Source organism: Lathamus discolor, chromosome 3 (assembly GCF_037157495.1).
Source record: "Lathamus discolor isolate bLatDis1 chromosome 3, bLatDis1.hap1, whole genome shotgun sequence".
Taxonomy (NCBI): Eukaryota; Metazoa; Chordata; class Aves; order Psittaciformes; family Psittacidae; genus Lathamus; species Lathamus discolor.
Window position 1 is genome coordinate 127,295,773 of NC_088886.1, and position 27,990 is coordinate 127,323,762.

The window sequence follows — 27,990 nt, forward strand, 5'->3', positions numbered from 1 at the left end:
TCTCAAATCATATGTCAGGGATGTGCATCATCAGTGAGGTGGGTGGTAACAGCTTATTTTGTAGTTGGCCGCAGAGTAAATGGCCATAAAGCTGGAGAGCAGAGAGACAGTTTGCTCCCTGCTGAAGCAGGACTGGGCCACATCCCCATCTCAGGCTCCGCGTACTCCAGTCCTCTTCCTGCCATACGTTCCAGGAGCTGGCCCTGCCAAAGGCAAACACTGAGCACTGGGAATGCTCAGTGAGTGATCCCTTCAACAGCTCGTTCCCACTCTGCCATAGCCCAATGTATTCCACACCTCCACCAAATCCAGCCACACAACTGGCCCCTTTGTGCCATGAAGAAGTTGAGATGGTGAACAGCCCTCCTCTTAGGGCTGGAAGCTGGGTGGTACCAGTTGAAACAGGCCAAAGCTAGATGCGGGGGTGCTGGAGTCCACAGAAGATGCACAGTTCTGCAACTCTTCTGACATAAGACAGAGCAAAGGCCACCCAGCACCCATTGCCTCCAAATTTGAGTTCTGATGGTGGGATCAGAAGCCACACTGTCCTCCCGTCCGCTCTTCAGCTTCGTTCTCAACAGCACCATAAGCCAATGCAGGACAAATCCACAGCTGGTGCCATCAGCTCAGAGATCGAGGACTAGAGGCATGTGGCAGGGAGGGGGTTTGGCTACGTGCATGGGGTTACACTTTCACCCCTGCAGCTTTTCCCAGACCTCATCTTCCCTTCCACTAACTGTCAAACACCGAGGGGATGGGAGTGAAGGGAGCCTGGTGCCTGATGCTGCGTGTGAAGGTTTCACTGCAGGTCCCTCACGCTGACCTTTGTGTGCCTGTGCCAGACGAATCATTCTGCATCATTTCTCTCTCAAGAGGAGGCAATGGACTGGCTCCTCACCATCTGTCTGGCACACTGCAAGGCCTGTGTTGGCAAGGGGTCTTTCCAAGGTAGCAATTAAAGACAGTAAAAGAAGGAGCTGCTTTCTACAACTAGCAGCCATGAACAACCAGCACCACTGCTTTGCAGAGAGGCTTAGGTGTTGTACTAAATATACTGTCACAGGGACGGAGCTCAGAGCACAAAGAAGTTTCACCTGAGCGCAGAGAAGTCCTGCTCCCTTTGGTTGGGAACAGAGAGGCTGAAACAGGCAGAGGTGCTGCCTGACACTGCCTAGCTGGCAGCAGCTCCGGGAAGTTCACTGTGGTTATAATGAAGAGGCTGGAGTCCGTCAATCGTGCCAGGGGGTAGGAGACTCTCCCCCCGCATTTGGCGCTGACAGTGACACACGCAGCAGCAGTCCCGACTCTGTTCAGGAGGTGGCACTGGGGTGTGATTACCCTCTGGCAAGGAGGTAAATGGGTCAGAGCTGAACACTGAGGAAAATAACCAGCTTGCAGGAGAATTTAGTATTTTCCAGAAAAAAAATAAGGAAAAAAGGTAAGTAGTAAATGTATTTCCTCTCTGACAACCCTAAGAGCTGCAATTTAGCATCCCACATCTAGCCAGAGCCACCAATAACGGAGTCATTATTTTTAATCTTTTAATTCCATTTTTCGTACACATCTTATGGTATGAGGCTTGCACAGAGAGAAGAAAAAGGGTGAGACAGACGATAAAGCATGTTATCCAGTGAGAGCACACACAGAAGGGTCCAAGAGCTGTACAGAGGTGGAACATACTGATAAATTTCAGGGGCAGAAGCTGGCCCTGATGCATCTGTGCATTGGTGGCCTCGGGAGCTCACCCCAGTCACAGTGCTGTGCCTTTCAGATTTCATAACAGCCCTTGTAAAATCACACATTTTCCTAACCCCTTTCTACCATCACTATGGCCAGCAGACCAGGGATTTGGTGGGTAACCCTACGGTCCCTGGGTCACCACTGGAGCTTCAAAGAAAGGTCTCAGCTACGCTGCAGAGTTCCTTTAGCAGCCCATCTGAAACCCCCAGTGCTCTTTGTGTGAATGCCTGGCTGCAGACACCTCCCTCCCTCCAGATCTCCAGCTCAAACGTTCAAACTCCAGCAAGGTCACAGTGTCAAGCAATCCCACCTGGTGGGGAGAAAGCAAACCTAAATGGGAGACCTTCTTTCCTCAGCTGATAATGACTGTTGAGTTCCAGGTAGCTGCTGAGCTGTACTGAAGTGCACCTTTAACAACCAGCAGCTCACCCAGGTTGTCAATCACGAATGTGATTGTTAGGCAGGCAGAAAGCTCTACAGATGCTCTGCCAGTGCTGAACAGGGCAGAACTACGGACTTGGTGAAACCAGAAAGCTTTAAAGGCTCCTGCAGGATAACAGGGTCAGCTTTGTGAGTGCCAGGCTAACAATGGTTTCAGAGCATGCCCAAGCAGCTCTCTGCACTGGCTTGCCACTTGTACTGGAAAAAAGGCTTCATCCCTCCAGACCATTCTGGAGAAATGTCCTCATTCACTCAGGAGCTGTCTGTCTGTCCTCTGCTCCACCCCCCTTGGCCGAGTGCTTTGGCACACCACCCAGATGTGCATGTGCAAAACACAATGCTCTCTTGGACTGCCTATCCTCAAGTTTCTCCATTGTCTCAGAAAGGGTTTCTCTGGAGCCCAGGTCTAACATTTGGAATAACCTTAGCCAGGGGCCAAGCCAGGACTGGTGCCTGCCAGTTGTGTCACTCCTGTTCTCTTGCACTGTTTCATAACTTACATTTTGTACCTGGGACTGTTGCGGTTTAAACCCACCTGGCAACTAAGTAAGTACCATGCAGCCACTTGCTCATTTCCCCGCCACCTCACCACCCCAGGTGGGATGGGGAAGAGAATCGGAAGAAGGTTAAGAACAGTTTCATAATTGAAATTAAGTAAAATATAATGATAATAGAAATAATACCAACAATACTGATGGTAATAATAGGAAACAAACAAACAAACAAACAAAATATCATCCCAACAAAAACAAAAACCAGAAAAAAAAAAAAGAGAAATGAAAATTCAGAAAACATAAGCGATGCACAATACAGTTGCTCACCACTTGCTGACTGATACCCAGCCTGACCTAAGCAGCGATCAGTCCCTTCCGGCCAACTCCCCCCAGTTTATATCCTGAGCATGACTCTCTGTGGTATGGAATACCCATATCCCTTTGGCCAGTTTTGGTCAGGTGTCCTGTCTCTGCTCCTTCCCAGTTTCTTGTGCCCCTCCTCACTGGCAAAGCATGAGACTGAGAAGTCCTTGAGCCAGGTAAATGCTACTGAGCGATAAACATCGGTGTGTTATCAGCATTGTTCTCACACTACAGCCAAAACACAGCACTGCACCAGCTACTAGGAAGAAAAAATAACTTTATTCCAGCTGAAACCAGGACAGGAACAAACCTGTTTCCCTGTTTGCTTCAGAGCTTCTGCTCAGAGGCTTGTAAGGGAAAACTCCCACTTGCTAATGTACCACAGATTAATAATATCATTACTGTAGTATTTAAGTCCTGATACATATTTCCCTTTCTTTGGCACCAGCAGTCTCCAAAGGTTTCCAAGCACCAGCATGAGCAGATCCAAGGCAGATATTCGCCTGCAGAAGATATCTGTGTCTCACTGCAGCAGCGTGCAAAGAAAACTTGCTTGCTGGAAAAGCCTCCCTGCACTCCTCTGAGAGCTCCCCCATGCCTGCCTCAGGCAGTTCAGTTTATTTTTATTGCTGTACCTGACATGTCCCCTTAGTATGTATCATTAACATCCTGAGCCGTGCTAGTCAGCGATTTAATCTTCAGAGCCAGGATCACAAGCAGGCAGAGGTTCTTCTTAGAAGGTTGAAGTGGACCATTCCCAGCACTGCTTAGGTCTGGCTCTCCACTCACTGCTGTCACGAGGCCCTGGCCATCTTCCTCAATTATCTTCTAGAGGATGGCTTTTCTTTTTATGAATTCATCAAGCAAAGTTATTCTACCACTGTGATAGCTTCCCTGCTGTACACTTACAGATGCTGTGGCTTATTCAGGTACTGGAAAGGCAGCAGGGAGGAAGGAGGGCCAAGAAATCTCTTACTGCACCCATTGCTGCTTTAAGACCTTTGCTCTTAAATGCCTGCAATACAGGGATGGGATGGGAGGCTTTAATTTACAGAGATTCATTCTGCCAAAATGCCAGACTAAAGGCCTCTCTCTGGTATGAAACATCATAACAGCCGGAGGCTGGAGGGAGTCTGTGTTAATTATGCATGAACCACGTTCCCCACGCTGCAACTCCTCTGCCCGTGCCATGAGTCTCCACACACATCTGGCCCGTGCTGTGCTTCTAGGAATTCCAAAAATGGGGCAGCAGATGTGAACATGGGCAGAGGAACACGCAGGTCCTGGGGAACATGTGGGTGTTGGGTGTGCTTGGACCAATTGGACATGCCTCAGGGAGCCCAGGGCCTGCCAGCTGCCTGGGTTTGGCTTTCCAGCAGTCTGTCACAGGAGAAGACACAGGGGACAGGTAGGCCACGTTGCTGGTTAGAATCTAGCCAGGCTCAGAGCATCACCCAAACAGGTTTAAGCTGACAAGGAGGTGAGGTTTGTGTGGTCTTTGCCTGCATGATGGCTGGGCAGGAATTAACAGAAAACCATGAATTTCTACAGCATTTGCCCTCTAAATTCTGTGCTTGAGAAATACGGAACTTTCTAGGAAGAATAAAATTGGGCAGAAGTTCCAGCAGACCCTGAGAAGGAAGGTCAGGGACTATTGTTTTACTTAGGGACACGCTTGTATGTCCAGGTGGCCCCTGTTATCCACATGTGGGGTGAAGACTGAGCAGAAAGATGCTCTTCCCACCCGCACATGCTGTGACATATTGCTATGGCACATAGTGTCAGGGCATTACAGCCACCTGGGTGCCCTCTGCCTCCCTTTCCCAGTGTCAGACCATGGTGAGAGCCATGAAGGAACAAGACATACGTGGCAATGGGTTACGGGGGACCCAAGCCTTTAGTCCTTGTGGGAAGTTCAGGCCTGGTATATCAGCCGCTTCCCACAGGATTTCATACTATTGCTAGTGTAGCATCTGCTTCCCAGAAGTGCCTTTGTGCTGGCACCAGATAGGGTGCCGGGCACACAGCTGAAACTCCACACATGCTGCATTTGTTCCAGATCGCATGGCTTTTCACTACAGTTGCTTCTTCCCGCCCCCCAAACCTCCCAGTGCTGCAAGACGTGCTGTGAAGTCTGAGTCAGCAGCGTGAAGCTTCCGAGACCAGGGTTTGCATGGTCCTCCGGGACCCTCGCTCCTGGAGCTCAGCTCTCTCTAATAAGTTGCTTTTGCCACTTATTCCTTGTATTTGTGGCAAAGGCCATCAGATCAGGACCCTTTCTAACAGGGGAGCCCAGAAAGACCAATGCTTTGCTCAGGCTTTTGAAATGTGCGTATAGGAGGGGAGCTTGTCTGTGAACAGCTCCAACAAATGTTAACTGAATGAGGAACAGGAGGAAAGTCACTGACCCACTGCCCTGAGCCACCTGAAGGTGTAGAGCATTTTGAGGTCATTCAGTGACTGGCTACACACATGCTTACAAATCTGCACCCACAAACCTTCAATGCTGCTCAGCATCGCACCCGCAATCTAAGACACAGAAAGCATTAGGGGACTCATAAACCAGATTTCCAGAAATAAACAAATGCTTCTTTGTCCACATCTCTACTCCTGTGTTTCAATCTGCTCCGACTTACTAGAGCCAAGAAATTAAAACACCCTGGGTCTGGGCCTTGGGATGAAACTACTGATCTCTCCATCCCAGGGCACATGGAAAATCAAATCAGAAGCTGCAGGGACTTGCAGAGAGCAGGCAGTCTTTTTCCTTCCTCCCAGCAAAAGTTCCCCATGATATTACACTAATTTCACTACTTCATTTAAATCTGAACTCCTAAAGGGCTCCTGTTTCCTCACTGCAGCTAGTGACCTCAGGCCTGGGAAAAGACAGAGACTGCAGTTTGGAGAAGAGAGCAGCGTTTGCATTCCATCCTACTCCTCTACAACTGGGACAAAGTCCCTGCCTCCTGTTAAGAGAGCAGGGCGACCAGCAGAGAGCCAAAATGCTCCACCAGGTGCTGGTCAGACTATTACTGACATTACCCCCATCTCTAAGCACAGCATGCTGCTGTAATATCTTTCCAGTCCAGATGATGCTAATTAAGCAGTACTACCTAGATGTAATATGCTTCCTTACGTCCGAGGCACTAATGGTGCTCACCAAAGCCATGCAGCAATTAATCCATCTTCAGGTGTAGCCCCCACAATAAATCAATAGCTATTAAGGATAATTGATCTCATTTTGAACAGTCACACAGCTTTCCCCATTCTGAATCTTGATTTTAAATTACCAGCCTACAGTGGGGATTGTTAAAACACAAGTCTTTTGAACTCGGAAGAGAAAGAAGGTGGGTCCTCTGATACCTTCCACAGCCACCCACATTAAGTTGTTGTGTGCACATCTGCAAATGTCCACTGAGAATCAGGCTTGGAGAGCCCAGAGCATCACACACCCCTTGTGCCATGCCAGGATGTATTTGATCATGGGGGAGCAGTCAAGCGAAAAGGGTGGCAGGATCACAGAGGAGAGCTGTAAGAGCCCTCCACTTGCCTACTCCATCCCTTGAGCCAACACAGAGGAGGCTCAGATGGAAATCAGTGTTACTGGCACAAGCATAGGCAAGTGGAGTCTCAAGATACTGCTCTGTCACAGATTGTGTGCTCTGTTGCAGCAAATCCCATAATAGCTCTGTCCCCGCCTGCCCCTGGAGACAGCGGCATACCTGCAGTCTCCAGGGATGAGCACATTTGAAGGGCTGTGAGGTGTAACACCACTATCATGATAACACTGGCAGTTTCAACAGGAGGCAAGTGAATGTGGGAATTGTCAAAGGACAGAAAGAGCAGGAGCAGACTCCCAGGGGATGCCCCTGGTAGCACTGAGCAGAACATGGGGCTGTTTTGGACCAGCCTCTGACGACCTTTTCTAAGTGTCTTCAGACATACGGATCACTCTGTGCAGGGAAGGAAGACTCACACAGGTAAAATGCAGTTGCTCCCAGAAACAAAAATAGAAACAAGAATAAATAGACTTTGAAATGTCTCTAGTACCTTTACCTGCAGAGGGTTCTTTGTGCTTATGGCAATGACGTGATACTTGTAGTAACATAGCTCACAGCTCCAGCAGCCTCTCTCGCTAATCCATTTGATCAGACATGGCTGGTGCGTGCACTTCACCGATCCATCACATCGACATGGGCTCAGCAACTCCCCCTGGAAAAAACAGACAGCATCAGCGAGGCACCCCTCCTCCCACAGGCACGGCATGACTTGGCACAGCAGAAACTCCATCATCTCATTTGCTTTTTGTCCATTTTTACCTGGTTTGGCTTTGGTAACTGTGCTGCCTCCACCTGCTTTCCCTCAAATACTTCTTGTCTGATGTGAACAAAGTTTGACAGGGATGTAACAGTTCCAAATACTTGGGTCCTACTTTTTTATTTGGTTTTTTTTTTTTTGTGGAAAGAGACAGCTGTGTAGATAAGAGATGCCTAATATCACTGACGAAGGAAAAACTAGGTAAGCACAACTCTTACTAGACACCAGAGGACCCACACTAGACCACAACCAGTGGACACAGCTCTGTTGGAGACCAGATGCCACTGTTTCACTGCTCAGGTTTGTCTCTCTGCTCCCTATTTCAGAAAGCATGGTTGCTGTGGGGATAGCTGTGGGACAGCCTCTGCTGCAGACTGCTGTCCTGCTTAGCCCAGGGCAGCTTCCTCGAGCCCAGCCAGGCACAGCCACAGCAGCTCTTGGACTCTCTGTGCAGATCAGCTCGTGCCAGCCATGGAGGTGCCACTCCACCCCAGGAGCTGGACTGAGCCCAGCGCTATGCGGTACCTCGCAGCACTTGCCAGGCAGTGGGCATTTGCAGTGTGAGACACAGGAGTGTCCTTTCTAATGTTCCTGGACTGAGAGGGATGAACCCGACTGTGAGGGGCAGGTGTGTGCTTTGGGTCCCGGTCTTTGTGTACCCATAGCCCAGCAGGGAAAAGGTCCTCAAATTTCACACATCCCCTACTTCCCCCAGACAGTCTGTCCCAAAGGTGAGTCATAGTGATGCATAGCCAACAGGGCTGCCTATTTCCACCCTAGAAGCAAATGAGATGAAGAACAAGCTGAGTCCTGGCTTGTGAGACACAGATATTTATGAATGGTGGCCAAAACACTGAACCTCCTGACTCGCTCCCTTGTTTCTGGTGTAACTTTAAACAGCGTATACACAAAAACCCAGTATTATTCTGATCCATCTGCTACCATCCTGTTCACCATGGGACTAAATTCCTCTCTGCACATACAAGCTCAGGAGCTCATTTTACAGTCATTTGCCATCACTTATTTAGGGAAGAACAGAGCCACTACATTTTTCTCCCCACCTCTTAGTATTTAAAACCCACAGTATAATTCCAGTAGTGCGCTCCATGATTTAAAAACTTTAAAAGGCAGAATAGGAATATCTATGGGATGGGAAGGCTGGCATCGTACTTTCAGTGTTGGGAAGAGGATATTTCCTCTAACACCCCTAGATCAGCCTCATCATTATCACTGATGGAGCCCCTGGATAACAGACCCCAGTGTCTGAGGCTGCTGGACACAGTGACTTGTCCATCCAACTGCCTTGGCTAAGGAAACCAGATCCTGCTCTTGCTAACCTTGGTGGGAAACTGCCTTAGGTTTCAGAGTATCACATCAGGTCTGAGAACCTGAGGAAATGAGAACCACAGTGGGCAAGAATGCTACTTTTTTATGAAACCTAATGCAAACAGTTTAATCAGTCCATTTGCTTCGGCTAGGTGACCTAAAAATGTCACCTTCCATGAAATTTTAGCAAAACTGTAAATAACTGTTTACATTACAGACCCAGGATCAGCTCTACCTGTCACTGCTTTTCATTACACACTGGAGGGGATGAAAAGGGAGAGGGGGAGCAAGGAGGGTTGTAGAATCCGTAAACTTTTTTCACCTGGAAAGGTGTGACGCCAAAAGAAGGTAAGCAGGGAAGGATGAGAGGGGAGGAGCGTGCATGTGGGGAGAAGCATTGACACTTGGAACTCAAACTCCCAGTGTGAGGTGAAATGTGACAAGTCCCTGCCTTTCTCTTCCCTCAAAATCGTGAGTGAGAGATCTGGGTTTTGTCTAATGAGCAGCTGGAGGCACTGGTGATGAGGGATCAGGAACGGGGCAGAATGGAGCAGGAACTAGGAGGAACAACCTCGAGGCAAAGGCAGGGGAGGAAAGCTGTAGCTGCAGCCTGGACTCACATTGGTTTCTTGGGCTCTGTAATAAATGAGTCTGTGAAACCTAAGCTTTTCTCTTCAGAGCCAAGAGATGTCCACAGACACCCTACGCTGCCGAGGGGACCCAGTGCCCTTTCAATCTAGGCAGTCCTGCCAGCTCCTGCAAGAGCTCAGGACTCCACTGTGGGGATGAATCCCACAGTTTGTTGATTTCTCACAAATCCAGCAAAACCCTGATTTACCACATTATCTCCAGCCATGTGAAATATTTTATCCTTCAGTGTGGCATATACCTATTTTTGCATACTGTGAAGCCCAATTCTGTCCACAGCAAGCATTCGTAAAACACTGCCACATGCACACACACAAGCACGCGCTCTTATACCAGCAGAAAAATGAACACCAGCAGCGTATTAAGGGAATAAATCCCTTGTACAGTAAAGGAGAATGAGCCTCCTTGCTGGCTCTACAGTGACCACAGGAACAGTCCATTGGCTGTGGTACACATGAAGGATTTGTTGCACAGAGACCTCTGATAAAAGCTACAAGCACACAAAAGTAAGCCCCAAATGAGGCGCACATCACAGCAATTAGAGATGGAAATTAAACCCCCATGGCGATTTCTGTAGGTTTGCAGAAGACAGCTCTGCACAACATATTCTCCAGTGCTTCAAACAGCAATGTTCCTACCAATTCCCTTTGGGGACTGCTCTCCAAAGACCCTTTGAAGGCTCTACTTCCCAACACTTATTTTGGCAGTTTTCCCTTTAGAGTTACATCCCATTACTTGGATCAGCATTTCTGCTTTGTCAGAGAAATGTCCCCCAGCTGCAAGCTTCATCCTCAGCTTGCTCAGTACGATCTTGTTCCCCTGAAACAACCATGAGGGCTTTGGAATCAGGCACCTGCCTTTTCTTTTTTTTTGGTTACTATCCAAGTCTAACTTGTGGTTCATGTCAAAGGTGAAAAACCAGAGTTAACAAAAGGGAAGGGTGTTCTGGCTTTGGCCATAACCATCTCAGCATATGGTTGAAATAGTCTTTCCTATATATAACTCTACTTGTGAGAAAAGTAATATACTAAGCAATTATATAGAATATTATTCCCTCTTTCTGTCTGTGGTGGGAGCTGGTCTCTAGGAGCAGCAAGGGCAAGGCCAGGATGAACTGGCTTTACCCTGAGACGGATGATACTGCTGGAGATGAACGGGGAGTGTGGGTCTGTTCCAGCTCTGTCCTCTCCTTACGAATTCCCAATCTGTGCCCATTGCAATGTGTCAAAGTGGTTAATGATTACCTGGGCCCTGCTATTTTAAGCCTACTGGGAGGAGTTCTGAGAAAGGATGGAAAAAACTTTATTGCCAGTGTGTGTTTCTGATGCTTGGTACATCCAGGGAGAAAATGGTGTCAGGAGAAGCGTCACCCCTGTTGAGTGCTGATGCCAGTGTTTCACCTGGATGTTTTGTGTGTCAGTGCTGGAGGCCCATCCACACATTGCTCCCGAAGCTGCAGCAGCTCACCAAACCAGCAGGCACTCATGGGATGTGTTTCCCAGGCCTATTCTTTTAACTGTAAATGAAGTACAGGAAATTTGCCCACCCGGTCTCTTTTTGAACGTGGTGACGATGGTGTCATTGGGACAGGATGTCATCTTCTGGCATGTCCCAGCTCCAGCTTGCTGACCTACATCTGCTGCCTGGGCTGCTCCTGAGCACCAGCTCAGCTGGGAAGAGCAACATCTTGCTACCACAACTGTTAAAGCAAAAAATCTGAAAACCAGTGCAAGCAATAGAGGTAACCGGGCTGGCTGATGGTGAGTGTAACACCTGCAGTTGTTCCTCAACTGTGTGTTTTCCATGCTCAAATGTACAAAGGAGCATCAGTCATCAGCATCACCCAGTGCCCTGGGACAGAGCAAGGCAGTGAGAAGATGCTGAAAGAGTTGCCCACATCACAAGGGCTACCCTCTCTGTCTGGATATGCTCATGCAGCTGCCACTGCTCACAGGAGTAGCTGTATGCATGGATCTGACTGCCAGCATTTATCTGAGTTTGTCTTGTTTGGAAGAGGAAACCGGGAATATTTAATTTCAGGTCTTCAGCTGAGTCTACTAAATACACTTAAACCTTCACATTGAATTTAAATGTAATGGGAAGTTTTATTATGGCAAATAAATGCCAAATTATTTCTATATTAGGAACATAATTACAGAGGAATGAAGTCCAATGGCAAAGAAAACCCCAGTGTTACACAGCTGGTAAACTTCAATAAACATGTACTAATGATCACTCTGTCTTCACACGCACTTTCAAGAACTGCCCTTCCATCATCTTAAACTAAACACAGACATTACTATCAGCATCTCAAATGCTTCCTGTGAGTACCTTCCTGCGTGCAAGCACAGTGCCAACCAGCAACAGACAAAAAGGGGCATGAAATAAGTATCTATAAATATATATATATACATTGCATTAAATTCTCCAGCACTGTGGGAAATTGATGCAGAGTGTGGACTGGGAGAGGAGTGGGCTTATGACTCCTGTGGTGCTAGAACAGCAAAGGACATGGTTATGTACCTCTGTGGTGAGATGGCATCTCCCCAGGAACCCTGGCAGAGCTGGGTGCTGACCCCAGTCTCTGTCATGGCAGCAATTTGCTGAGAGACTTTTCTTGGCAGGGAATCCCCCAATTAGGCAGCTCCCTAAAACCTGGGGAGCCTATAGGAAAATCTACGCTAGTGATTACAAAAAGACACCACCCAGAATCCTTGCAGCTCCCTTCCCATCCCCAGGTGTCACCACTGCTGCCATGCCACCTCCATGACCAGGACTGGCTCATCCCACAGCTCCCCTGCAAGACCATGCACCCCTGCTCCTCATCCCCATGGCAGTAGGAGCAGCCACAGCCAGGCATGGCAACCTGGGGGCTCTGAGATGGGTGCGTTTGGCACAGCTCTGCCTTTTTGTGGTTTTCTGCAATTTTCAACGGGTATTAGCTGTTCTGGCAGCCCTGTGGATGGGACACTTCTCCCTAACAGGGTGATGACTAATCTAGCAACAAAACACAGGCATCTCTCTGCCTGTAGGCTGGGTGCAAGCAGAAAGGCTGCTCATCTGTAATGCACTCAGCGAAACCACCACGCACCCCTCTGGGACCATAAGGTGTATTCTAGTGATGTCTGGAAACTCGGATGCTGGTCAGGAGAGGGATATGTCTCACATGGTCCTGAGCTGAGACAAATGTTTGTTCCAGAGCAAGTCCTGTCTGAAAATCCATCACGTCTGCACAGCTCCCGATCCTCTAAAAACAGCACAAATTGCCTTTCCACCCACAGAGGCTGCGAGGAGCACCGAGGCTGACACGCTGCTCAGGCTTCTTCTGCACCTCTCTGATGAAAACACGAGAGGCTGCAGCCACAGCTGTGGGAGGGAAGGGTGGGACCTGGTCCGCAGCCCCCTTCTGCAGGAAAACTCATCCCACCACGACTGCAAACGACACGACTTTCCGGCGGAGCAGCTGCTGCCCACAGCCTTTGGCTTTACCATGGCCAAGGGGAATTTTAAGTGATCTCTGCTACTTCCCATCTCCAGTGCCTGGCACTGACGCTGGGACAGACGGATGGATGGCCAGAGCCAGAGGGGGCAGCTCAGAATCTGGGAGTGGGATGGAGGAGGGGGAAGGGAGACTTTCTTTTTCTAAGCCTTACTAATCCCCTTGGGACTTTTTGTTGCTGCAGAGCTAGAGGACCGTCACCCCATCTGGGCTGCTCACCAGCGCATCAGCAAGTTTTAAGCCAAAAGATGTCTTTTTTTGTTCAAGTGGATGACTCAGGACGCTCAGCTATGTTGGAGGAAGACATCAGGTAAAACCCCTGTGCCTCCATGCCCAACAACAGTTCAGGGATTCAGGGGAGAGGCATCTGGCCAAACACCATTCCAGGGCTGCGCCTTGGTCAGCAGAACACAGAGAAGTCTCACAGGGACCCTGAGCTGCACCATGGCACTGGTTGTCCTCTTTACCAAGTTGCCTGGCTCCTCCTCTGTCACCTCCGAATGGGATATTCAAAAGCAAGACCCCCACAGCACTGCCTGTGTTCCCCCATGGCATCCCCACCACTTACTAACAAGGATGTGTGCCAAGTTCAAAAAGCCTGAGGGCAACCTCCGTACTCCACTTTTCCCACAGGGTAAGCAATGGTGAAAGAGAGCTGGGCAGGGCCAGTCTCCTCTGCACGCCGATCAGCCCTCCAGCCTGCCAGGGAGCAGAAAAAAGGATGGCTTTCCCCCGCCTTTAATTGCTAAAACCTTGAAGAACTCTGCAGGACAGGAGAAAATGAAGACAAGAAATATAAGGCAATTTCAAGAGAAATGAAGACGAGGAATAAAAAACTGAGGAAGAAAAGAAAGAAGGAGGAAGAGGCTTGAGAAGACCGTGGCGCAGGAAGCCCAGCGCATTCGAGAGTGACGAGCCTTTGCTGCTGTGACTCATCCTGGGAGCAGTCGGGAGCGGTGGCTCTGCCGCATGGCTCTGCCCTCACTGCTTCACTGATTTCCAGGGGAAGGTGATTGAACGCAGCTCCACAGAGCTTAATGTGAGCTGTCAGGGAGCTGGGGCACATTTGCACAATGCCTCAGAAATAGAAAAAGCAGGAATGTTGCAGAGTTTAATGTGAAATATTTGGACACAGCCCTACCCTTTCCCATTCAAAAAAAAAAAAAGGGGGGGGGGGGGGATGGGGTATAATCTAGGCTAGAGTTCTTTCAATATTTACCTGACAGTAACTTGTTCATGTGTTTGCCCACCCATAGGCAGGCACAAACCACCAGCTCTAGGCACATCCCATCCAAAGGGAGCTGGTACGGGTAGAACAAGATGTCTCATAGTTTAACATCAACTTCCTTTAAGGGAATGTACTTCAAAGGAGCAGAAAGCACACCTTTTTTATGAGAAACAGAGAATCACAGAGCGTTTTTTGTGCAATGAGCTATGGAGGATTTTAACACCTGCTTTCAGGCCAGTGAAAGATGAAGGGCAGAAAGCCCTAAGATGTAAGTGTCATTCGGCTATGAAAGGGGGACAGCATGGAAAAGGATGCTGGGGGCTGGTTCTCACCTAGGACAGCCACTGAGAGGGAAGGACAGACCCTAAAAGTATCTTTAACTGAGAGGGAAGATGCTGAGCTCCACCTCTGTGTGCAGGTCCTGCCAAAACACTGGCCTTCCAGGAAGAGATTCCTCTAAACAGAAATCCTGACCCATCAGTCCTCAGAGCAAGAAAAACAGCAAGCACAGGGACCTGCAAGCAGTCCTGCCACACTGTTGCTGTCACCACTGAACCCAAGAAGAAGCTGGGACTGATCCAGCCCTGTGCCCAGCAGATGGGGCCAGCAGATGGGTTCTACCAACTTCAGAGAGGAGAAAACATGGGCCATGACTTTCTGCAAGGGTTTTTCTCCAGCAGCCTGACAGCAGTGTCCCTGGCTTTGTTCATCAGCAAACTGGAAGCCATCATTTTGCAGTCTGTGCAGTCTGGTGGTGTGTCCCCAGTGTACCTGGCCAGGCCCTCACACCTCTGTGGCATGAAACATTGCGGTCCCCTCCACACGGACAGAGCGAGTGACCAGAAGCTGGAGGTGAATTGCACCCTCCTCTGCTCACTGAACCAAGCTTCACACTTTGCACCTCTACGGCTCCACTGCCTTGTCCTTTCAGAATCAGCCCTTCTGGGCAGCCAAAATCCAGGCAAATTAATTTCCTAAAGTTGGAGAACACCCTACTTAGGGGATGAAAACCTATTCAACAGAAAAGGCAACTAGTGGACCAGTGCTGCAAAGGACCATACCACAGCCTATATGTACCAGTGTCAATATCACACCTGCAAAGAGGCCCACCATCCTGTCTCCCTGCCACAGGAAGGCAGACATCAGGTTGTCCCAGTTATGCACAGGCGTGTTTGCAGAGCCCAGCTATATTGCGTGCCCTTGCCCTGGCAGCTGTCACAAGCTCTTGGTCAGACTCAGCTGTGCCACCAAAATAAAACCTGTTCCATCAGAAGAAAGTCAAACCTTGCCCAAAATATGGAATAACAAAGGATTTTCAGGAATTATCAATAGCCTAAGGCGCAGAGAGCTTACAAAATATAGATCACATTGGGATTTGCTTTTCTCTCTACAGAAGAATTTCCACAAGAAAAATATCTTTACTTAGGTGTTCTAGAGCCCACTTCATTCTAATATCATTGAACATATTTTTGATTAGCTGATTTAAGTAATTCTTACTAAATGTTGCTCAGTGGCAAGGAATCAAAAGGCAAGCATCTCAAATATCACCTGCTGTGCCTCATCAGGTCTGATAATAGCATCGATTAAGTGAAGAGCCTTCAGTGTATAGAAATCAGAGCCCTGTGCATGTGAAATCGAGATACCTGAACACCCAGAACACTTGGGTGCTAGAGGAAGTTCAGCTTCAGACTTATCCTGAACACACAGAGGAGCTGGCTCAGCATCCCAGAGAAGCGTTCTAGCCTGTAGCTCCTGGACTTTCACCCAAAGTACTGAAGCTTTAAACTTCTGTAGATTTAGTAAAGACCACATCCATTTTGTGAGCTAGAACAATCTGGTCTCTTCTGAAAGGGAAATCTGCTGTTGTTTTGCTCTGGTTATTCTTCATTAAAAAAATAAATGTATTATTTCAGACAACACTTAGATTTATTCTGTGTGAGATAAGAGTAAGCACAATTTTACTCCCTAGGATGCTGGGGTAAATTTGATGTGACTCCATGAAGCCAAACAGCTCTTCAGCACAAATCAAGTGCCCTTACGTTATGGCTTATAATAAGTTTTCAACCAATTAAAGAGGTCTTCTATTTATTTATTTTTTTTAATGTACAAATGGCTTTTTCTAGTGAAAAAGCCTCAGCTAAATAGAATTCTTCTAAATATACTGCTTCTTTTCATGGGGAAAAAAAAGGCAGTAATTATTCCTTTTTATCTCTAATCCTTGGGGACCTTCACCTTTCTACTGCTTCAGTCCTCATCAGATCCATCAACGTGTATTTTAAAAGTTCGAAGTATAAAGTTAATGCTTTCAGCATGCAAGTACCGCATAATGCAATTCTTATCAGAGATGTGCTTATAATTCAGCAAATTGAACTTTGCAGCTACTTCCCTGGGAAGCTGTTCATAAAGATACTCAGCTAATGGCCATTTCGGAAAACATTATGCCATCAGTCACGGAGCAGCAGCCATGGAAAATCCACAGAAATGCATGCTGGTTTGACTCTCCAGATGATAGATCCCACTTTTAAAGAGAGTGAAACAAAGACAGCAATACACTTCTTCTTTTTATTTTTTTTTCCCCTGAGACAGATGAAAATCTCTTCAACATAAGAGCTAAGAAAAACCTTATCCTGTATTTGCCTCATCTTCCCACTTTCTTCACAAATGAGGAAATGTTCAGGTGCTGTGGCAGCCTTACAGCAGTGAGATCCTCCTCCTGAAAGTGCAGCAACTGCTAAAGAGCTGTTTCATGCCGGTACCATCAGTTCATCAATGGATGGGAGTGGAAAATGAGGGTACCACAGGATCTGGGGGTTCCTGTTTGCCATAGTACCCTCAAGTGATCCCCAGTCAGGACGAAGGGCAGTGGGGTGGGAACTGAGGGAGCTGTGTGCACACTTGATAAGTACAAGCCAAAAATAAGACGCAGACAAAAGAGCAGAGCATGTCTCAAGTACTTGAAGACAGTGTTTCCAAGCTGGGAGTGGAGATGGGGATTTGGCAGAGGAGGCCACCCCAACAGGTCTGGATGGGGACAGTTATGCAGGAGCTTTTCCTGCCCTGCCCCAGCTGGTCAGGACCAGCAGTTCAGAGATGGAAACCTTCCAAAGCCATTCATGTCTCCAAAGCCATTTGTGTCTACTGCTCTGCTGAGCAGTGCTGGGACAGGGGCAGCCACTGGCCTCGAGTGCACTCAGGGTGAAGGCTGAGGGCAGCATGGCATGGGGTTGAAAGCAGAAGTGGTAAAGGGGCAGTGAAGTGGGAGACAGCACATCACACACAGGCTGCTGCAGCGGCCAGGGAGCTGGGATATAAAATAATGAGCATGGTTTGTTTGCTTTTAGCTTCAGTAGTGCTGCAGGACTAAGCCGTTTCATTAAGACGTGGCCTGATCCGCTTCTCCTTTCTGCCTCCCGGTCTCGAGGAGAAGAATACGCAATTACAAAGTTCACTCATGTAGAGCCCTTCAATTACTGGGTAACTCTGTTATGGCTTTTCCAAACGTTACAAGACTTGAGCAGTAGGACATGACATCTGAAGTAATTCATTTTTCATCTGCGATTAGCAGAAATTAAAACGGTCTCAGAACATCCCAATTTATAGGAGATAAGTTCCTCATTACTACGGACTGTCTTAGTGGAGAAGGCATTTATTTTCAATGTCTCAGGCAACCCTGGAAGCAGAGGTGCTGAACAAAAATACATGAAGGAGGCAGCAGAGGAGAGAACAGAGGCCCTCAGGGACCATGGCTGGTGGAGCTCCAGAGCCTTGCCTTCCAATCCTGCCATAAGGTCACTTAAATGCTTGGCAGAAAATCAAAATGCTTGCTGGCACAAATGTGCACAGGAGGTAGAGGTACCTCCTTTGGAAAACAATGCAGTTACAGAGTGAAGCTGAAATGCCTTTACTGGCAGTGAGCTAAAAAACAGCCTTAAATATAAAACATTTCTTCAGTAGGTATATGCCGAGCTGGCGGGTGAAGTGGCAGCAGAGCAACTGCCTGCAGGATGCACTCAAGAAGGACTGACAGATGCTGCTCACAAACCCCAACAGGCCAAACCAACCACCACTGGTAATACACCTTCAATGCGATTTGGGGAAGGACCCATGGGGCTGGGGTGGGAGGTGTCTGCAGGGCTGGCAGCTCAGGGTCATGCCTGGGGGAGTCACAGGGCTGCAAATTCAACGGGATAACAAGTGGCAGTGTGGAGCAGCTGGAAAAAGTGGTAGGATGAGGGAGGGGATAAAAGCAGGGAGTCTCAAACCACTTGGCCATAGCAAGAGTGGTCGCATTGCCCCTTCAATTTCTTCCTACTTTCAAGGCACCCTGGGTACTAGAAAAGTAGGTGAAATCCCCTGGGGAAATGCTGGGATTAGGAGGTGGGTGAACATCCTCTTGCTGACTCTCAGCACCCTCCTCTCCATAGGAGCATGGTCCAGAGCTCATAAACCCATAGGCTCATTTAGTTGAAGTGCAGCAAAAAAAAAAAAAAAAACAAAACATGGGAAAGGAGAGGAGGCAGCTTAATCCCCAAATCCCTTTGCCTTGCGTGACAACTTTCCAGCTGAGAGAAGCTCTAGAGGATAGAGCTGAAGGTAGCAGTGGCGCTGGCTGCACTGTCACTGGGGGAAGCTGCACAACATTAATTCTGAGTTTCCAATACTGCCCTGGCCAAAGGCCTCCTGTATAAGAACCTGCATGAATCCATGTGTTTCAGTCTTTGCCTGCATATACCTCCTGTTGAAAAGCCTTGTCATGTTTTCCTGCTCCAGCTGGGGAATACAGCTTTCACTTTTGCAGGTAGAGTATAAAACAGATAGAAGTAAAAGGTAGACATCAATGTAAGCACAGCTGTAACACCAGTAAAGTGGGCTACAGAGGCCATTTTCGATTTCTTCTTTCAGTCTTCCTTTTGCACAAGAACAATATAAGGTTTATACGCCAGCATTTCTGGTGCAGCTTGGAAGACAGTTGGCCTTGATGGTCTTAAAGGTCTTTCCCAACCTAAACAATTCTATGATTCTATGACTGTGTGTGTAAGAGTGAAATACATATACACGGACATGAATATATAAATAGTGCCAGGGCTTTGAGGTTTCAGCACTGTCAGTGTAAAGATATTAAACATTACATAGGGCTGACATATTATCTGACTCTGCAATAAACTTTTGAAGATACACTGATTGGTAATTTGCATATTAACAAACATATCAACACTGAGGCAATGTCAGATGTTATGCATGGCTATGTTCCACTCCAGAGGTGGCTGAATTTCAAACAGTGGCCAAATGAGTTTTATCCCTCAGCATGAAAGATGCCCTATTGAAATACATACTATTACCCTCTCTGTTAGTGGTCTTTATTGTGCTTTGTCAAATTGCTTCTGCTCCCTCCCCATGGGATTTGCTGAAACCCACACAGGGGATTTACAGAACCTGTTTTTGCCACATGAGGTTCCTCCTAACCACACCTGGATTAGGTTATTTAACTCAGGGAGCTACGTCCAGTCAGACTGAGCTGTGACAGGTCTTCCAACATCCTCCTTTACCTAGAGGGTAGCTGTCTTCCTCTGAAACAACACATCTCTGCAACAACTTACAGTTCCCTTAGCAAGTCGTGTCTCTGCACAGGAAGGGTCAAGTGCCTGTTCCTGGCCAGGCTTTCGTTTTGCCTTGGTAATGAAGCCAAAGGCATAAGCAATGAAAGTGCTGCTCAGCCTGCTCTTCAGCAGCGTCGGGGAAAAAAAATTGTGTGCACTGACCACGGGTTACAGCCCCTCAAGCTGCACAGGCACCACTCCATCACACTCTCCAGGGTAGAAATTTTATTGTCCTTCTAACCTGGAGTCAGATTTTAGGATGGGATTGTCATTTACCTCCACCCAGCTGCTCTACTTCACTTCCTGGTGCCTCAAGCTAAGACCAACATGGAGATGTGACACTTGGCCAGCCCACTTCCCTGATGATGACCTGCTGACTTCTGGCAGGACTAGTTACTCCTTCACTATCATTAATGCTGCAAGCAGCTGGGAAGCAAGACGGTCACCAGCTGGGCCATCAGAGAAGGAAGAGGAAAGAGGGATGCTGGTCTCATTGCTTTGCTCTGGGTGTTATGGAGGCAAAGTGTCCAGAGGTGCAAGTCCCAAGAGCTGAGACCTTTTAGCGAGATGCTCCTAGGCTTCAATATGCCAGGAAGATTTTAAGAGGTTTTTGAAAGTTTGTGGGTTTTTTTCTTGCCTTTGCAGAACTGGGGCTGGTAGAGAGCTAAGCACAGAATGATCGCTATTCACAGATGTGTATTACCTGGAAGAAGTCCCATTAATTGTTCAGATTTGTGTTGAGGGCAGGGTAGTGTGTAATCAGCTACTCATCTGCTCTTTGGTGCTGAACGCTGAGAAGTTATCTGCAAAGCCAAAAGCATTCAGGCAAGACTAAAGAAACTCATTACTCAGCCATCACCCTTCACTGCGATGCTCCAGGAATGAGAAATATCTGCAGCAGCCAGGCATGCTCCTCGTGGGCTGCAGCATACCGGGAAGCACAGCTGTCTGAGCTCAGCATGGGAAAAGCAGGTCCTGGCTTCGGCTCTCTCTCCTGCAGCTCTGCTGATGACATTCTGTTGCATTTGGGGCAATCTCCACATTGGGATCCTTGCTCTGTGTGTCAGGGTAATGACTTATCCACTGCACATGGCCAACCAAACACTTCATTTATCTGCATTATTCAAGGGCTTTAAGATCTTGAATAAATAAGGCTGTTGAAGAGCAAATGATTAAATGTGGCTGGCCACCCATCTGCATGGACATTGATCTTCACTTGTGTGCCTTTGCTCCCCTGGCAATCAGAGTGTGTCCCAGCCTTGAGCACTGGGGCAGCCCATGTCCACTCTGGAGGAAGGTCCTATCCCTTGCAATGGCCCTGTCCACCTGCAGGACTGTTTACGTGAAACATGTCCTTCAGAGTCGTCTGTAAGCATTATGTTAAAGCAATTTGAGCCTTTGAGGGAAAATAAGTTATCCTGCTAGTGAGGGGCCTTCTCTTATTGAGTATGCTTACACTAAATCCTCAGTCTGGTCTCTTCTGTGTCCTTGCAGCGGGAGATGAACTTTTTATACTTAATTTCCAAAATGAGTACCTCCAGCTACCATGCAAGCCTCTGTGAAGTGCTAGCGTTCAGTGAGGTTCCTGGTTCTGGGGATGGTAGAAAGGGGTCAAGGTGCCTTGGCAGAGACATGGCACCTGCATCCATGCCCCCTGCCAAGCTATATCTGCCTCCATCTCTCCATCCCCGCATTTCCACAGGCAGTAAATTCACTCGGAGATTGTCTTTGAAAGGCAGTGAGCAGGAAATGAAAGCAGTGGTGCCTGCTGGCAAGGGTACCTGCAATCACCCTGACAAGTTGGAGGATTTCTGACAGCCCCAGGGCCTGGCAGGAGGAAATGCTGCTTCTGCATTCTCCAGATCCTCTTCTTGTGCTTGGCCACCACCCAGGGCTCTGCCAGCAGCCAGGAAAGCTACACGGCATCTCCAGGTGGGACCTGCATCCTGGTTTTCTCTGTCCAGGATCTACAGCAATTTTGCCCTCCTGCTGCTGGGAGGAGAGCAACAGCTTTTTAATGTTTAATTGAATTTATTTTCTTTAATATCTTTGGAGATGTCAGAGATGAAAGTCTGCCTGGTAACAGCACTGATGAACACGGGGCAGGTCTTGAAACATGCTCTGCTACACTGCTACGTGCTTCAGGCTGGCTATATTGCAGAGAGCAGAGCGCCCAGGTTGCTCCTAACAGCTCATTTTCTGGTTAAATTCATTGTCTTATAGGAAAAGAATAATAAAAGTCCAAGCCTGTGACTATTAGCTCTGCCCATTGTTACAGAGGAGAGCTCACCTCCCCCTTACCTGATTAGATTGCAAGGAATCAGGGACATAAGCTAAGTGAGAGTTTCCCCAGCGTGAGCCAGAAATACAGGCACGTTTGTCACCGAGGGAGCGATTTTATTGGCACAGCCTGCAGGTAACTCGGGCGTGTGAAGGCCAGGCTCAGCGCTTGGGCGGCAGCGCACAAAAGGGAAGGCAGAGGGGAAGCGGTCACCTCGGTGTAATGTGATGAAAGGGAGCGAGGTGTGAAACTGCAAAGGAAACAGACGCAGAGAGCTGCGGTGTGAGGAGTAAACACAGGCTGGCAGCCGGCGCCGAGCCCTGCCCGGTGCTACTGCACGCTGGCCACAGTCGATGGCAGTGCTGGCTGTGCAGGAACAGCAACCCAGGGAGATCTCTGATTTGGTTTTCCCCGTGAGGCAGGGATAAACTGCGGCTAGGACTGAACGTGTTTAAGTCACACCCCCTCGAGACTGCCAGCAGGTCCAGTCCTGCCCTCACCCAGGTGATGCTTTGACTATTTGTGTCAGGCCTTGGGATTGTGGGCAGGGGGATCTCAGGGCTGGTTGGTTACCTGCTCATCGTCCTGGGACACAAGCCCTTCAGAGCAGGGCTTTGCACTGTCCCAACACATTGTTTTCAGGAGCTAAACCCAGTATTTTGCCTGCATCAACTACAAAACAAGCTCAAATATGCAAAGCCAGTCACTCAAACCTGCCTGAATGACTCTGCCATAACCTTTCCTTTCCTCTGTGTCTGCTCTTTACATGACCTCTCTACATACACCAGTTTCTCGTTTCATCCCAGACTGTTGGGAGGACAGCAATAGATGGCTGCTTACACCACGTCATGCCCACTTCTCTTGGGAGAAGCATCATATGGTACAGCCATGAAAGATGATGGGGCAGTGCCTGGGGACAAACAGAGGAAGCAGAGGGCTGTGAGGGAAATGCCGTCATCCATCATTAGTGTGTGTGTACCCAGGCTTTTTGCACACTGATACTCAGTTATGGAGGTTGTCACACATAGAAAAGCTTCCCTGTTTCCACCAAGCAGTGGGATCCTAAAGTGCTCTGGAACATGAAAAGAGTCTTATTACAGCCTTTGTTTTTAAGTGTTAATATTGAATTAAAACTAAAAGCATCCTGGCTAAAGCAGAAAAAATTTCAGAGACCGAACTTCCTAAAATACCCCCTAAGGAGAATGTGGGATTTCTCCAGCTCAGACATCCTCAGCATCACAGCCTATCAGCAGCTGCAATGCTGTACCTTGCCAAAAAGCATCCCAGAACTTCTGCCCAAGCATTCTCTTTAACTTGGTCATTAAAAGGCACCAGTGGAAAGCCATGTGGCTCATTTCCACAGCCCTGTCCCTTGTTATCAAACACACCTGAGTATACTATGTACAACCTTTAAGAGTGGAAAGTAAGGCTGGTTTAGGGTTTGGATGTGGTAGCAGGGTCTTTTCTTGGGGGAGTCTCATGCTACCCACATAGGAACAGTCCTGGCATCCTCAGGAGCAGAGTCTCGGTAGCTGAATTGCATCCCAGAGCAGCTGTGAGGAGGTACTTTTAGAAGCCACTACTAAGGCAGAAAGGTTGCTGGGTGTGGGTTTACAGTGGGACATGTAAGAATGTAGACATGTGGGAATTTTTTGCTGTCTCTTTAGTGCTGCCGCTGGCGCTTGGGTGGCTGCATGCTTGTCCAGTTCTGCTGGTCTGGCTGAAAACCAACCTGGGAAAAACTGAAGGCTTTGGTGGGCCAGAGAAGGGCCAGATACACAGAAGGGAACCTGTTCGTGGAAGCAGGGTGGAAGAGGGTTGTGCTCCCTTTTAGGCAGCAAGGTTATGGCCTTGATTTGGCTTCAGTAGGTCATGATGTGTTACTCTGAGTCATGCAGAATTAGTTTTCCTGGTAGAGTCACACTGTTAACCTGTACCTCCTGCTTAGGAGGGTTATTGCACTGGTCTTGTGGTCCCATGGAGAGCAGGTACCATTGATTTTTCTAAGCCTCAGCTTCCCGTGTCTCTTCTGCTTGCTTCTGAATGGGCATGTAGTGCCTGCGTGTGCTCATTCCCAGGCACATTATTTTAAGTGTACAAAAACAAAATATGAACTCATTTTATTCCTAAATCACAGCTTTTGTACAGGGAAGAAAAAGTCACCTGGTGCCTGCAATGACCAGAAAAAAAACAAAGACCACTCTCACATAATGGAATTTACTTTCTTCCCCCAAACTGGCTGGGCAGCCCCTAGGGTCACTTTAGACCTCTTGGGGACAGATCTGTTGGTCCTAGTCCACAATGCAGCCAATGGAAACAGTGCAAATGGAAACATAAGCTCTGCAATGATCTGACTGTGATTCCTCCTGCATGCACATTTACTCTGCATGTTTCTCAGGTACAAAATCTCTCAAGAGCAGATAAATGGCTGAACGTGAGCAGAGAGTTGGCATGAGCTTTCTAACCTGATGCTAACCACATTTTATCTTTAAGCTTCTGTGATTCAGAAGCCCCTCACAGTTCTCCAGTCCCTAGAGAAGACTCTTTGTTCTGCCGTCCAAGACTAGAAAATGGAACTGCCATAGATACGAAGAATGGTAGGTTATGTCTAACCTACCTCACCCTTGTGCTTTAGGTTCCAGAGTTGTCCTCTCCTGTGAATCTGAATAGAGACACTCAGTCAATGGGCAGGGAATATTTTTCACCAGCTCATCCAGCTCTGATTTCTTTTGTTGCTGTTGTTCTTCTCTGATCCTCAAGACTTTGAGATAATCTTATGGCTAAAAATCAACTTTTTCTCCATGAACCACTGTTTCTCTTAGGTTTAAGGCCCACAGCAGTGGGGCTGCTTACCTTGTTTTGGCTGGTGCTCAGCATCCTTCTCTCTCCATTTGGGACTTGCAGGCTTTCCCTCCTCATTCTAACACCCAGCTACCTCCTGGGGCTGCCCACCATGACCTCTTCCTGTACAACCAGATTAATCCAAGTATCTGACCTTTACTTGACACAGGTTTTCCTGTGGGTCAGGCTGTTTGTTTTTCACCACTATCAGCTCAGCTGATGAAAGCCATTACCACTTTCTGCAAACCTTTCTGTGAACTACGGGACTGCATGGAGAACTGCATCTCCCTGCTGTACCCACATGGTCATAGAAACGTGTTGTCACAGCCCTGCAGCCTTTCAGGTAGGTGTTCACTTTTCTTCTGTGTAATTTTGCTGTAATTCTGTGCTTCTGAGTTGTGAAGTGGTTGTTGGCAGTGCTAATGCTGCTGCCTGCACTTCATGAACCTGCAATGAGCCATCACTCAGCTGACCTGTCTTTGGCTCTCTGCAGCCACCACAATCCATATTTAACTATCCTTTTTTGCAAGTGTGACAGGATAAGATATTGTGAAACTGAATACCGAGACTCTTGGGAGCAATTACAAAATCTGTACCCCAAAGACTTCCTCCACCTAATTCTATATTTTCCTTTACACGTTAAGCACACTAATGTTGCCGGTATTATCTGTGAAACAAGGCCTGCCAGGAGCAAGCTGGAGATGCTGTTGGGTTCTTTGGGATGCTTCTCCTTGGGGCAAAGACTTTTTCTTTTTTTCTCTATTCTCCTGGATGACTTGTTAGGTCCTGTTTAGGTGGAAACAGTACATATGTCACTTCGGAGCTACTCGGAGCTGTCTGCCAGCCAAGTACTATCTACGTGGAACTATTTCGGAGGATGCTCCTCTGCAGTTCTACAGTAATTGCAACAAGATCACACAGGTGTATTAGCAATCTGGGAGCTTTGAGTGATAATATTAAATGAGCAATAAGCTGTTTACCAGTTTGAGGTTTACTTGTGCCTTCATGTGTACGTGGGTTTGGAGCTGGCTGCTTTCAGTGACTGTGGCTGATCTGAGGATTGCTTATCCTGTTTCAAACCGACAGAACCCAGAGGGGGTTTATCATATGGGAATACCCGTGGTAGAAGCCAGCAAAAAGGCTGGAGCGGACCAGGTAGCCCCACTGTGCACACAGCCTGCTGGAAGCTGCAAGATCAGGGAAGGAGAGAGACTATTTAGCAGAGTTCAAGGAGAAGGAAAGGGGGAAATTGAACAAAAATCCCCACATGACAAGGGTCCACCTTAGGCTGGATGATGCTGTCCTGGGTTGGGAAGGGTCTTCCCCTCTCACAGACTCTGGTTCAGCCTTCATGTGTCGTGAACCATGATGCTTCTGCTGTTTCTGTGGGTGTCTTTTCTGGGTTGCTTCTGTGTAATGAATAACACACCTTCATCCTTGTGGCCAGAAGTAAAAAAAATCCTAAAAGCATTCAAGGGAGGCTCTTCCAGAAAGAGAATACAGTTGGGTTTGGCTTTAGAGGAAAGAGTTTATTTCGTGCCGTGGTTTCTGCTGCACTGAACAGTAGCTTGACAGTATCTCCTTAGACCAAATATTGGGAGCCTCCAGCCCAACCACAGAGAGGGCAGACCATGGGAAGCAGATCTGGGCTATGGGAAGGGGTCCTTGTGCTGGTGGCCAGCCACACATCTTCCCGTCCTAACTAAGGTAATGCTTTCACATTAAGAAATTGGAGCCTGCTTTGAACAGACAGACACAAGATTGAAGAGATCACTTCAGTGGCCAGCTCCAGCTTCCTGTTACTGCATGTCATATAAATTTGCTTGCAAATGTGCTCTGCTCCATTACAAAATCAGTTCAATTTAATGCCCCAGCTCCTTCTGCAAATATCCAAAACCTCAGTACTTGGTCATTTAGAAACTTACTTATGATTTTCACCCTAAATTCATTCCAGTTCTATCTGTATTAAGTATTCCTGTTGCAAAATAATGTCGGTGGCCTGAACAGGTCTCTTCCCACCCCTCCAATCCCTGGAGTTCTCCCTCTTGTCTATTTTGAAAGGCTGAGAAAGTTGGGGCTGTTCAGCCTGGAGCAGAGAAGGCTGTGTGGGGACCTCACAGCAGCCTTCCAGTATCTGAAGGGGGCCTACAAGGATGCTGGGGAGGGACTCTTCGTCAGGGACTGTAGTGGTAAGACAAGGGGTAATGGGTTCAGACAAACAGGGGAAGTTTAGACTGGATATAAGGAGGAAGTTCTTTACTGTAAGGGTGGTGAGGCACTGGAATGGGTTGCCCAGGGAAGTTGTGAATGCTCCATCCCTGGCAGTGTTCAAGGCCAGCTTGGGACAGAGCCTTGGGTGACATGGTTTAGTGTGAGGTGTCCCTGCCCATGGCAGGGGAGTTAGAACAAGATGATCTTAAGGTCCTTTCCAACCCTAACTATTCTATGATTCTGTTCTATGATTTACAGGGAGAATCGGGCCCCTGGGCAGCTGTTTCTTTTTCCTGGACTTCCAAACTCCCGCTCATGAGACCACCTTGCTGTAGCTACAGGCATTGCCTGTTTCTGGACTGCTGCTTGGTTGAAGGCCTCCCCTCATTCAAAATCACCATATGTTCAGTGACAACATCAAGTGTTTGTGTTAGACACAGATAGCAGACTTCCTCAAGGAGCTCAGTTACCTTCTCTCTTCTAGGGGAAGAAAGAAACACACATCTTTATGCTTCTGAAGTGTGCAGGACTTTACAGCAGCAAGCAGCAAGCGTAGGAATATTATTTGTACCAGAAGGCATATTTTGGAGCCTTGTGAGACCAGCATGTTTGAGGTGGAAGCCTCAAAGTTGATAAAATTTACACAAACCGCACAAGTTTATAAAATGTCTAATATTTGTGCATTAGGGGCTGAGATTTTTATAACCTTTGGCTCTGCTCCGCACTAGATCAGCTCCAGACCTGCCCAAGACTCATCTGGTACTAATCCCCACAATACCCCCTCACATCCTGTATGCTTTAGTAGCAGGGTAAGGATCTAATCTGCTCCTGAAGCCAAAGGATCTTTAAACAACAGAAACCCCTGGCTACAAAAGCCAGAAAGGGTTTTGTAGAAAAAAAGCAGAAAAAGCCCAGATGAGCTGAAGCTTTCCTTCAGCAAAGCAGAAGTCCTGAATATCCCTCTTGTCTGTGTTTCCCTCCAAGAGCCAAGCTGCAGTGATGCCTTC

The 27,990-nt window shown here is 47.9% G+C and overlaps 1 protein-coding gene across 1 annotated transcript in view; it reads right to left on the reverse strand.

Moving 5' to 3' along the window:
• Positions 1 to 27,990, reverse strand: part of MARCHF4 (membrane associated ring-CH-type finger 4) — a 101,608-nt gene that overhangs the window by 22,575 nt on the left and 51,043 nt on the right. The window contains exon 2 of the mRNA XM_065672853.1: positions 7,092 to 7,247. Coding sequence (XP_065528925.1) covers positions 7,092 to 7,247 — 156 coding nt within the window. The remainder of the gene's footprint in view (positions 1 to 7,091; positions 7,248 to 27,990) is intronic.